The 13,726-nt window shown below is 35.5% G+C and overlaps 1 protein-coding gene, 1 non-coding gene and 1 pseudogene across 2 annotated transcripts; all 3 read right to left on the minus strand.

Moving 5' to 3' along the window:
* Positions 1 to 1,447: 1,447 nt before the first annotated feature.
* On the minus strand, positions 1,448 to 12,297 carry LOC114304773 (transcription factor MTB3-like; annotated as a pseudogene).
* LOC114317796 (uncharacterized) lies at positions 2,209 to 6,127 on the minus strand. Its single transcript, XR_014346945.1, has 8 exons — positions 5,735 to 6,127; positions 5,591 to 5,648; positions 5,466 to 5,491; positions 5,130 to 5,365; positions 4,795 to 5,053; positions 2,972 to 3,149; positions 2,731 to 2,886; positions 2,209 to 2,618 (listed from the first exon to the last, which is right to left on the minus strand). It is a non-coding gene; the product is annotated as an uncharacterized LOC114317796 (transcript).
* LOC114323521 (photosynthetic NDH subunit of lumenal location 1, chloroplastic) lies at positions 7,362 to 9,717 on the minus strand. Its single transcript, XM_082898032.1, is given in 8 exon segments — positions 7,362 to 7,761; positions 7,861 to 7,932; positions 8,008 to 8,038; positions 8,040 to 8,128; positions 8,224 to 8,297; positions 8,732 to 8,815; positions 9,139 to 9,209; positions 9,647 to 9,717. Coding segments are annotated over 8 exon segments (666 nt in total). The 3' UTR covers positions 7,362 to 7,587.
* Positions 12,298 to 13,726: the final 1,429 nt, after the last annotated feature.

Consider the following 13,726-nt stretch of genomic DNA (forward strand, 5'->3'; position numbering starts at 1 on the left):
AGACATGCAAATTATTTTAAGTATAGAATGCATTCAGAAAAGGAAAGAAGGCACTTCGGCCTAACATTGAAGAATGATTATTTTGATTACAAAAAGGCCGGTGTGAAGTACGCCGGTGTCAGACGGTGGTAATAAGCAAAGAAGTGCAACGAAAGCCTCACCGGAGGGAGAGAGTGAAACTGGTTGCAGAAAGCTTAGCAAAAGCAGCAATGGAGGATTTGAGAGAGAAAGTTTGAACAAGAACGAAGATGCAAAAGTGAAAAGACGGAGAGAGAGTTGATTTTGATCAAAAACATGAAATGGCGGCAAAATGGCATTATGGTGCCTTGGACGACGTGCTTGTCAGACAGCGCACGCAAAAGTGATGCGACTTGATAGCGCGTATCAGGTACGGTCCGGTAGGGAAAAGACGTGTGGTAAAAACGGTGGAAATACTGTGCGTGCCAGCTCATACACGTGCTGGAACTCTTGGAGTTCTTGATTCAATGAAGCAAATACCTCAGCTAGGAGGACGGTTTCGGCTGAGAAACTTGAACGAACTTGGTCGTTGGTTCTAAGGCATTGATGAAAGCAGACCATAGGTCTTGGTCATACTGAGCCGACAAGTTCTAACTTCGGTAATAGATGATGAAGCGAGCTTAGCCGACGTGCTAAATGGAAGAAATGATATAGGTTCCATCACCTCAAGATGTCGAGGTAATAGAACCTAGGGGGCAATTGTGGGGACATAATTTTTGAATGACAACACGTGGCCGAGGTGACACCGAAGTGTCAGCTGAGGTGTCACGTGTCCTGGTCATGGAGCCGAGATGATCTCGGCTAGGTCGAGGTTATCTGCTGAGATACTAGAATCTGGGATAAACGGATAAAGGACAAGAGTCCTAGAATGAGAGGGGACTTCAATTTGGGTAAAGATAAGACTCTTAGAGAGTTTATCCTAATCCTACTGAGAGTCCAAGATTAGCAGTAATCCTAAGTCCATTAGAGCTAGCTTTCTATTGGGATTAGGATTGTGTTGGCTATAAAATGGAGGCACCCCCATGAGTCTAAGATATGTCTTTTATGCTTTGTCTAGTGAGTTAAGCAATATTGATTATCTTTTAGAGATATTTTACTGACTTGATCATCGGAGTACCCCCGAGTGGACGAACCACCGCCGGAATCTCTTCTTTTTGTGATAGGTCGTTCGGGCTTAATATATTCTTCCAGTGTTCTCTAGCTGAGTGCTTAATTGGTAGTGTGGTCGGAAATTAACACACACAGCCTTTATGCAGAACAAAACTCCACAAAATCATCTTCATGATTTTAACTTAGTAAACTCAATAATCTGCAGTCAGACAATACATCATTGAAGCAAACACCAAAACCAGATATGCAACAATAAGCTATTCCTAGTTTTTCTAGCAGGAAAGCATTACTAAGTCAACATTGAGAAATACAGCCAATTATAACAAAGTAAGACTGATCTTACAAATATAACTTCAAACCTGGATCATAATGAAAGGGCGGCAACCAGCTTATCCTTCAAATCCTCGGCAGCACCATCTTGAGTCCGTATAGAGAATGAATGAACAATCTCTCCATTGTTTGTTGTCGAAACTTTGGACTCTTGTGCTATAACTTGATGTTCTCTGAACATCTTTATGACCCTAGAAACCGGGTGAGCATCCAATGGACAGCTCACTCGCACAACCGCATCTTTGTGCCTTGCTTGAAAATCAATTTCCGGCACTGCTGGAAAACAGATTTTTAGTGGCGTTTAAGAAACGCCGCTATATCTTTCAAAAACGCCGCTAATTCCTTTTGCGACGTTTAGTACCAAACGTCGAAGCTGCGGCCGTCGCTGTATCTTTACGACGTTTTAAAAACGTCGCGATATTAGAATAGGCGGCGTTTTTAGAAATGCCGTGAAATGTCCCTACCATGACGTCACTATGATTTTAGCGACGTTTTCAAAACGCCGTCATATCTTTTTTAAAAAAAATTGGCCGTTGACCTTTTGGAGTTTAGGTGGCGTTTTAAAAACGCCGTGAAATCCTCTTTTTTTTTTTTTGAAATTATGCTAATTTTATGTGATTAAACTAAAAAAATACCTATAATAAAATTGAATAGCCGTAATATAAAATAATAACTCCCATTCAAATTATAAATGCAGCATTAATTGACTTTCCTATTCAATTTAATATCCAATCATCATTACCCACAAAATAACATATTCAAAAATTAAATTCATAATTCTCAACCAAAAAATCAGCAGTCCTATGGCAGCAAAAATCAACACCAGCCAAAAGTCACACATAGCCTTGTTCTTATCAACTAGACCAACTTGTATTACAAAAGCTTTTGTAAAATAATTTGCTTCCAAAAAATGAAAAAATGGATCATTATCCACATCCATACTAGATCTACCAGGTGTCTCTGGTGTCTCTGGGCGCACGCAAGTTTTACATGTTATAATCTGAATGGAGGAAGCTTTCATATGGCGTTCCGTAGAGTGCTCTCTGGATATCATCCCAGTTCTTAACGTGTTGGGACAATGAACCTTTGTGTATCTTCACTTGCTGACTCTTCAGATCCCTCTGTGGAACCCTCAGAAAATCTTGGACATCCTTCAATTTCTGCAAAATACATGGAAAACAGTACTTTTGTATGGAAACAGAAAGAAAAATAAAAATAAAAATTGGCATCTTTTTAGGATCAACTGTTTTATAAGACGATGAAATGTCTTACGGTGGAATTTTTTATTATGTCCTCGTAGTATAGGATAATGTGTTGGGTGCTCTTGAAGTATTCTAAAGCTTTGGCAGTCATTTCCTCTACTTGCCTCAGATTGCGGATCAGCAGTGTTGTATCGATTGTAGGTTTATAACTTGCAAGTATTTCTGCCTGAAACAGTATCACTTATTCATGACACAGAGAGAAGGAGAGGGAGAGAGAGGGGGAGAGAGAATGACTTGTGAGAGAGAGAGACCTCATGGGATGAATGCACATGAGATTTGTGTTCCGTTCAGTGGCTTAGCATTTTGATCGTAAGAGTTTGAAAGAATTGAAATCATCCTGCGCAGAAGATTTCTTCTGAAGAGAAAAATCAATGAAACGCCCTTGGTATTGAAATATTCTACAATTTCTTCATGATGCTGCATTAAACCCTGCATTTAAAATAAAAAAAATAAGGAAACCGTACTGTGGTTACATCAATTTAACATGCATGCAACAGAGGAAATTAACATTACAAAACTGAATTATAAGTTCATACACATTATTAATAACATCAGTAAGTAATGAGTGTGGTCAAATTGCATAATTTCAAGGTTGTCCGTGTCAGAAAGATGGAAAATTTAGCGGAAAACATGTTTTTTTAACAGGTAAAATTCTGCAAAATGAAAATTACAATGTTATCAATCTTCTGTTTAATCTGTTGCAAAATAACAGTTTAATCATTTGCCAAAAAGAAATTATGAAAGTTTGAAACTCATACTATATTCAGCACATTTAAAAGAAGACCATGGACCTCACAATTGAGTAGTAATAACTTGATCCACAAGAAGGTTTATCAACTCCAAGTCTGATTGCAGCATAAAATCAACACATCTGAAATGGGACAAGTATATGGGGGGTGTTTTAGCTAAATTGAGCTTAGCTTTTTCAATTTGGATGCAATGTATAGACTCCGTCAACCAATCCTAAAGTCAAGGCATTGAACTAACTGTCGCTATAAGTTGCACAAACAATTCTGGGGAGAGATTGTTGACAGCGATGTTTTAATAAGTTTAGAAAATACAGTTTTAGAGGAATAAGTCCACAGAATGATTTAGAACATACGTCATCGAGCAGAATTACAGAAATTTTGACTTTGCCAGAAAAATTAGATTGTATGTTTATTGGAACCAGGATTGGAAAATTTGGGGGCTAATTCTCGGTCAAGACACATGCGATTACTTTATTTTAGTACATCAGGTAAAATTTACTTTGTAATTAGAACATTTGAGAAGTGCCTCTGTTTGTTCATCCAGAGGAAGTCCTTTTCCCCATTACTTTTCTTCCTCCTACACTCTGTAGCTCTTTTATTTAAAACAAAGAAATAAGTAATATTAATAATTTGAAACCTCCCATGTCAATAGATGCGCATTGAATTAATTAGGATTTTATTCGATGGATCTATAACACCACCTCAATCTCTTTGGTCATTACGTTTAGAGTGGTGCAACTCCTGTCTTTCTCCTATTTGTCCTAGTCATTCATCTTGGAGGAAATATTAACCTCCATTATTGTCACAACCCTCTATTCATGTATAAGAGTGCATGAGGATTATATTTGTTTGTTCTCATAAAGAAACACCCTATTTACCAATAGTGTGTGGAATATCTGTGATTATACTCAACATTATGTAATTGTTCTATGCAATAATTAGAAGATTACAGCAGGTTGCCTAACAAACTCACACCTGAAAAGCTTAATTGCTTGTCAAGATAATTCAATCTTCCAATCTAAGCCTAGTTTGACATATATAAAAATATTTATATGATAATTAATCTAGGGTGCTTTTGTCAGTGTAGCGTGGAACAGTTGACAAAACTATAAAATCAAACAATCATCATGTTCAGAGTTTGTATCAACTCTTAAGCAACCCAAGAATGAGGAGAGATCTGATTATTGAGACTTACACACTTCAGCTATGGTAGACATACCTATAATAACTACTAAATTGATGGCAAGTTATCTCATATGGAAAAATTGATAAACTAATTTGTAAGACAGGAAAAAGTTGAATAATTCCACCAAGGCATCACTCACCTGATTAAGCATCCATTTCAAGCCAACTGCAGCGGTGCACTCATTCTTGGAAGCACTGGTCAACCAGTCAAGATTGTAGATTTTATCCAAAGTTTCGACTATTGTTGAGATATTACTCCTCCGGACTTTTACAGAGAAAATCTCTCCATTGGAGCTTATGTTTATATGACTATTTAATAATGTCTCAAACCATCCACTCCCGGATCTCTGAGTAGAGATTATGGCAAAATATCTCACCGGGTTGCATTTACACTCATCCCTAATTATTCACATCACCATATATCAGTACATTGATATGAAATATAGACTCAGAATGACAATAATTAATGCCTTACCTGCTAAAAGTTTTGGGTTGCGGATAATGCACATAAAGTTTTTCCCATGTTTCTACAATAGGTGGCTCACACGGTCTTTGGATCACTTGAACATTTAGCAATCCAAAATTTGTGCGGGTACTGATTTGCTTTAGACAGATTGAGCAGATATAAAGACCACATAGCATTGCAAATGTCAAGACAATCATTCTCAACACCAACGAGGGTTTCTTTGGAGCCTTCGTAATTATAGTATCCTGAAATTGGATTTTATCTATCAGTTGTTAAACCGTAATTGATGTAGTACTTACAGATATTGTAATACTTCATTCCAATAGATTAACCTCGGTATCTCACCAATAAGCTGGTTACGAGCAAGGTCCCTACAGAATAAATTTACACAAAGACAAGGCATACATATATATTAGCCAAGACTGGAATTGAACTTTTGTGAGCATTCACAAGCTGTTCAAATGTTGTACCGATCATCAACAGTTCTTTATAGCTTCCGGATTGAGTAATTTCTCCACCTTCTATAACCTAGGGAAAAAAAACAATTTATTCTATGCAATGAATTGAAAGCTAGTATGTAAATACAAGAGTGGCAATTCAAAGTATTTCATTACCAGAATTTTGTTAACCTGGGAGAGAAATTCCACTTGATAAGTCACTAAAATGACAGTCTTCTTCTCCAGGGCAGTCATAACACAGTCCTGCAGCTACATCATTCAAAAGTTGGTGACAATGAGAGATCAACTACGTCATACATACCACATGCCTCAAAAGAGATCAACTTTGTCTCTGTTATATTATCTTTGGGTGCATCACCCGTGCTCAATGCACCTCCCATTGTCAATTACCAAAATAAAATGAGACATGAGATAATACCTGAGGTGTATCTACCCAATTACATAAGTTGTTAGAAATAAGTATATATAAAAGCAATAGCATAGAGCAGATAATGAAGCCTGAGAAGTATTTGGAGATTCTGAGAGACACTCCAGGCAAGAAGTATTTGGAGATTCTGATAAACACATACATTTAACAAATTAGTTAATGAGAGTTCACATATATAATATTATGAGCAACACATAACTAAACAAACAATGGCCCTACCTTCTTCGGAAAGCACTAACATTTTGCACAACACTAACATCTCACTAGATTTTTTCTATTACTGCTCAACTATCTACTAGAGTCAGATTTTGACATACTAGTGCATGTCAGTGCTCGATTTTACAAGCCATGTCATTAGTGGTGGATATGTAAAATGAAGTGATATGTGATGCACATAGTAATTACTATGATGCAGAAAGAACGACATCAAGCTTGAATTCTAGAAAAGAATTCAGTTGTACTTTCGTGTATCATCTATAATCCCTAGGGTTCTTCAGTTGCAAAAATTGTCAAATTTATTCTATTTAGGCTTAAATTATGACTCCTAAGCAAATGAAAATGAGATTTTCAAAGAAGGCCCAAGTTTCTAAAGTTATGAAGCACCTAGAATATAATCACTTTTGTCAAAATGTAAATTTAAATATAAAAGATACCTGCACTTGAAGTTGATCCTTTGCTCTTTAAAGTGGAATCATTTACTGAAGGCTCTTCATTAAAAGGAAGAAGATGATCATTAAGAGCACCCATCTGATGTAAGCAGAAAGTAGTGCAATACATAGAGGTTCTCTATCCTCGAAACAAAATAAAAAATAAATGAATTCTACCAATGGATCAATATCTGGAAAAATTATTAACAGATCACAATTGCCCTTCAAACACAGCTTATAAAGAATTTTCCATTTTTATTGTCCACCTATCATTTTCTAGTAATTCTTACCTCTATTGTAAACAATTTTATCGACATAACATTTCTTTTATATGGTTGTTTAATCATGTCTTAAATGAGCTTTTCCACCAGAACATACATAAACAAATAAAGAAGTGCTAAACTTTCTAGTGTCAACATATACGGTGTGATGTGCGTTCCTGACTCATATCAAAGGTAACTCAAGTGCGTGTACGAGAGCAATAGACAGAAGAAATTACATCTAGGTTCTTACAACAGCTAAAATGAGTCTGCAACTCAATAATATGTCCATTTCAGATGTCGAGCACTTTGAAAGAGTCTGCCACCACTTTGAGCTGGTTTCTCACTCGTCTCCACCGTCTTTCATTTGCTCCCACGATTAGCGTGTCTCCCTATCCAAAATTCCCAGAATTGAACGTTATTAGAATTAAAAACTAACAAGCCACCTAACAATTCACTTGGTATGTGAGAATTAAACCAAAATTCCCAGATTTGGTTATCTATATTATTAATAAAAAAATCACATTTTTTTTGTTGCCCACTAACATCACCAACCCTATCAGCAAGGTGTTACACACTACAATACAATAATCTCGGACGATCAGAGAATATTTTGAGTTGGATGGTAAATACAAGTTTATAATTGAAATTCATCATCAGCGAAAAGTTACTAAACTAGAAGCATATAATAATTTGGGAGTTATAGATTAAAACCAAGAAAGTGATATCATCATCTGATGCATTAACCGTACCATTTCCAATTGCTATGGTTGCAAAAGCTGCTCGAGAAAAGTTTGGAGATGTAAGTGCATACTCAAAGGTATAATAGTTTTTCCCATCAATTGTTCGCTGCATTCGATAAAATGTCATAAGATACATATTTGGAGCTCTAAATGACGTCTAATTTTCTTGGTTTAGTTAAAGCAGGGTGGGTGAAATGTTGCAAACCTCTTGCATGTCAAATACATTTACCATTTGAGTCGGTACTGAGTAGACATGTCTAACCAAATTGGAAACAACCTTCCAAAGCAATACAAACGAGTCACAAAAACATCAATAAAATTCAGAAGGAATAAAAAAGGTGGAATTGTTTACCTCTTCCATAGGGCCTAAATCATGTATATCTCTCGTCAGTTGGAATAAAGCTCACTTGAACATTTTGTAATTGCAGATATCGGTCTTTGAATGCAGAATCGTGCCCTCTGAAATCAAATTCCTAAACAACAGACTTCATAAATTCTTTTTAGTGTACCAAAGAGTTGTCACAGCCTAAATTTTGGCTTCTCTTTGACTAGTAAACATGTAACTTACCCTCCAATCTGAGGGGTAATAGTATGAATAGCCATCTGATTTGTTGACAAAAGCTTCATAGTTTTGTGGTATTTCTATGCAGAAAAAAAAAGAAAAAAAAAAAGCCCAATTAGCACACATTGATGTAGTATTTCTAAAAAACAAAAATTATGCATAGGATTGTAAGATAACATAAGCGAAATGCCATTCTTCATGAAAATAATGTAATCATAAGAGCTTGGAGAAATGCATTAACACAAACACCTCCATCTCAATTCAAACTAATTGGATGGGTAGTTTATGATTTGAAGGGAGAATAAAGCACTCTCTCTCTCTCTCTCAACAAGGCTAGGGGGGTCAAGCATTCGACTCTCCAATTGTCTTTCCTGTGTTGTTGGCTTTGTTATGTGCATATGACAATGTGTTGGACTTTTTTTTTTCATAGTTGAATGAATGTCCTGTTTGTAAATGATATCCTACAAATTGACAAAAAAAAAAAAAAGGAAAAAAAATTAAAAAACCATCATACCTTCAGCAAAGAGTGAACTTGCAGGGCATGAACTCAAAGCTAATGCTCCTACTCCCAACAGTATTGCCCTTCTCTTAGAATTTCCTGAAATTTACCATTATATAATCCAAAGCAAGAATCAAAACAATCATATCTCACAAGAAGTTAGTTTATACATTCCACCTTTGGCATAACCAGCAATTTTGCATCAAATTTACAGCCCTAATTTCAGAATTCACAAGACCAGAAGAATTTGTTATGAAGTAAATTCTTCAAGAAATCATTATTACATCAAAGACATATAAGCAAATCCCATGTCACTCATACAAAACAAGAAGTAAAATACTTGAGCTATGTTTGGATATTGGATATGTGAAGGGATTTGTAGGGAGAAGAAAAAGTGAAGAGATAAAGAGTGGTAATCTTACTGTCTTCATCATAAGTTGTGTCTCCTGAACATGTGATAATGTTTTGTGGAAAAATTGCAGTAACCCTAGTTCAACTGTATGAATGGGGCACATTGAACTGAAAATTGTGAAACATTGTATATAATTATATATCAAATTCACATACATATATTTATATTGAATGAAATTCACATATAGAGCAATTAGGCTGACCCTATTGGAGGAGGATGATGATGATGGGGCCAAGGTCATTGAGAGTGATGAAACTGCCATGTCTGACTCTAAGAAGCTGCTCTTGACTTGCTTTTAGTTTGATTAATTTGAAGTGGGTAATGCAAGGATAGTAGAGTTTCACTTGCTTACTGGTCAGAGGCTGACAAAGTTTATTTTTTGCAGCCCCAAAAATTGGATAAGAAGTTTATTAAACAGAGTCATTCACATTAATGTAAACACCAAAAACAAAACAAACAAAAAAAAACCCACAAAGATGCAACTACAACCACCAAAATGTTACACAAACTTAGCAAACCCGTCATCAACTGGCTTCAACGCCTCCTTTGGGACCCTGATTGGTGCCCCCTTACCCTTGGCAGCCTTCATTGTCATAATTGAATGCCTTAAAAAGTAAAACAGCCTTAGATTAGAACCCAAAATCTACACAGTAATTTATTCCAGCAAACTGTTTTTCAGTAACTAAACAGACAGAATCACAGATTTGAAGCTCAAATAACAAACAATCAACAATCAAATTAAACTTCATAAACACAATCATATACATACATATATACACACACACACACACACATATATATATATGTATGCAATTTGTATAGATCAAAAAGAAAGTAGAGAAACGAAACATACCTTGAAGATCGGCGATCTCGCGGTGACAGTGAGGAACAGAACGGAACTCAAGAGGAGAATCAAACAACAGAACAGCAATTTCTGAACATCATGAGCGGCAATTTCTGAAGGCACATGCACAAATACCTTCTGAATCACAGATCTGAATCGCTGAGATGACCTTCGATTTCGATTTCAAGATATGAATCACTGAGACCGATGTGAATCGCTGATATCTGAATCACGATCTGAATCGAACTTCGATTTCGATTTCGAGATATGAATCACTGAGACCGATCTGAATCGCTGAGATCTGAATCGAAATCGAAGTGATATGAACTCAGAATTTTAAAATTTCGAGATATGAACTTCGATTTCAAGATCTGAATCGCTGAGATGAACTTCGAAATCGCTCTGATGAATCACTTCGATTTCTGAGGATTCCATTGATAAGCAACTGAATCTGTGATAATCAGGGTTTAGACAGCGGAGATGGAGAGAGAGATTATTTGTAAGTGCATCGGCTCAATTTGGGAGTTGAGATTCTCATATTGGAAACGGGCGCGTGAGACAACACGCATTTGAAGGCGTAAATAAACGCCTCTTATTCATAAAACGGCGCCGTTTCAATTAAAGAAAAATAAGGCGTTTATAAAACGTCGTTAAATATTAAAAATAGTGGCGTTTTAAAAAACGCCGTTAAAAAAACGCCACCTAAACCCATATTTCCTGTAGTGCGGGACAATGCATTGCTTTTGCTTATTGTTGCCCATGTACTTTTCGCTTTCTAAAATCCTTATCTTCTTCTGAAGATTAGTGATGTATGTAATCACATCACCGAGCAGAGAGGCCTTGTCCATCTTGGAGATGTTAGGAACAACCGCTCTCAAAGCATAAAAACGTTGGTTAAGCTTCTTTCGCCTCTGCCTCTCTGCTTCCACATGATTCAACGGTTCCTCTCTCCCATTGGCAGGCTTTCTCCCTCTCTTTTTTGGTTTCCTTTCATTGGACTAAATCAACAAGTCCTCCTGACCCTGTTCTAAACCAAAAACAATCACGTAGTTCATTTGTGGAAACAGTTTTGCGTCACCATCATCACTTCGAGACCAATTAGAAGAGTTCCCATAAACTTGATTAGTTCCCACCGCTTGCAAATCTTAAGATTTTTATGTAAACCCGGAATTATCTTCCACTTTCGGTGAAAAACTTGTAGTCATCAGACGCGACTTTGCACCACCAAGACTAAGTTCATGCCCAAATATCTTTGGCACCACCTTTGCCTGTACAGACAGAGGTCCCCCAAGTGTAGTTTTCACCATTTGAATCACACCTTGACTTGTTCTTCAGGAACTGATTTAACGGAACTAATCTCAACTACCCCTGATTTTAGTGGGACAAAAACCACCGTCTCAAATCGAGCTAATTTGGCTAAATATGACCTTGATTGATAATGTTCTGAACAACTCTTGGCATCTGAAGCCCAAATCACTCTACCAGTGTTGAATGATTGAGAAGGACTAGATGGCTTATCAATGGGAATGAGTAAAACATTGATGCGAGATAGGACATCTCCAAATCTGAAACCGAATCCAAATTCCCTACATAATTATCTTCCTTCGATCCTCCAAAACAAGCGTGAAGCTTCTGCAAAACCCCCTTTTTCCTATTTTCTTCATCCAATTTTCGATCCTTGGAACAGTTCCCATTCTCAACTTCACTTCCCTTCAGCTCCGTACAATGCCCATCACCCCAAATCAAGGCTGAATTGCCCGATTTCGACTTCGAAACCTGCCAGAAAATGGCATACTTCCAATTTGACCCCTTAAGATGCTAGCCTACACTCAATGAATGACCAAAATTACGGAACATTTATAATTTCTCATTTAATTATTTGACAACAATTCATTAATTAGCCATAGATTAGTTATAAAATACAAATAAATAAAATAGAAATATAAAAGAATATTGATCAAGAACGTCCAATCTAATACATAAGATTTTTACCATAAAAATCTGTTTTGAGCATACAAAAGTGGGCTCACTTTTATTTTAAAGGGAAACTCACCAATAAGTCTCATACACAAAATTCAAAATCTATCTAGTCCCAGAACAAAATAGTTGTACCAATTAGTCCTACATATTTTTAATTGTCACCGAAAAATCGAATTTTTTTTAAAAAAAAAATTGCAAACGCTACTATATCCCATCACCATCGGACTTCTATCAGATGGTCACTGGAGACTCGTCCGAATGTTCAACATCACTGGGAAGTCGCCGGAATATTGCTAGAGTATTCTGAATATCACTGGAAGTTGCCGGAATGTCCAGAACGTTCATTGGACATTAAGAATATCGTCGGAGACTCATTGGAATGTTTAGAATATTGCCAAAAATTAATAAATAAATGAAGAAATTAGAGAAAAAAATAGCAAAATGTGCTAAATATTGATAAAGATAAAAAAAATTAAAAATTAAAAAAAAAGCAATAATCGGAAAAAAACATATGTTACTTTTCAATTTTTGTAGGGTTTAAACAAATAATCTCTAATATTTATCAAACTAAAAGGCAAGTTCTGAAACTGTAAAATGTTATAATTTCAAAGCAAAAATCCATTAAGCATTTTGTCCTTATTTATCAAATTGAAAAACATGTTATGAAACTGTAAAATTTTGCAGTTCTAAAGAATGTTATTATACTGTAAAATTTTACAGTTTTAAACCATGATTCATTTCAACACCAAAAAAATTAAAGCTACAAAATTTTCCAGTTTTAAACCATGATTCATTTCAACACCAAAAAAAATTAAAACTACAAAATCTTACAGTTTTCACTGCTTGTAATTAAAATTAAAAAACAATTTGTTCAGAACTTAAAAATTTTCTCCATTAAAACAGGAAAAAAGAAGTGTGTAGTAGAGAAAAGGTAGAAAAATTGAGAGATTGAATGAGATAGACAAATATAGAGAAATGATTGTACTCCGGCAACTTTATTTTTTTAGATCTTGTTGAATCTGATGTAAATCTACTCGGATATGATTTGGATTAGGGTAGGTCTACATCAGATTTGAGTAGACCTACTTATCTTCTTCATCGAAAACATATCTTCTTCACTGTTGATGATGGTGAAGTAAGGAATCGATGGTTGATGGTTGTCGATGAATCCCAATTGATGGTGGTCATCGATCGCTGGTGACTATATATTAGAAAGAGAAAGAGAGCAAGTAAGACATGGTTACCGGTTGCCGAAAATCAGGAAGAGAAGGAGGCAGAGAAGAAGAAAAACATTATAGGACTTTTTGGTATAAACAAAAAGTTGTAGAACTAAATAGACCACACCTCTTTCAAAGAGGACTTGTTGGTAATTTGTCATATTTTAAATAACCTTTTACTAAAAATTACAAAACCAAGATTAATGGTGTAATAATTCAAAACTATTTCCCACAGAACTAACTTTTCTTAACATTATGAAAATTACATGTAATTCAATAAGACATAATTAAAAGAAATTGTTTCATATGAATATTGAACAAAATAATTTTGGCCACTACATTTCAACCCAAAATATTTTTTACCAATAAGGGCTAAGACAACTAATTCGAGCAATAGACATATTAAACAGCTAATCATTATAAGGAATTAAAAGTACATGAATGCACAATCACACATTATATTATATCATGTAATTTTATGGAATATATATATAAAAAAAAAAAAAAAAACTCTCAAATATTTATAACTTATGAATTCAGTTTACTACAACTAATGA

The sequence above is a fragment of the Camellia sinensis genome, chromosome 12 (genome assembly GCF_055761805.1).
Source record: "Camellia sinensis isolate YWXY chromosome 12, ASM5576180v1, whole genome shotgun sequence".
NCBI lineage: Eukaryota > Viridiplantae > Streptophyta > Magnoliopsida > Ericales > Theaceae > Camellia > Camellia sinensis.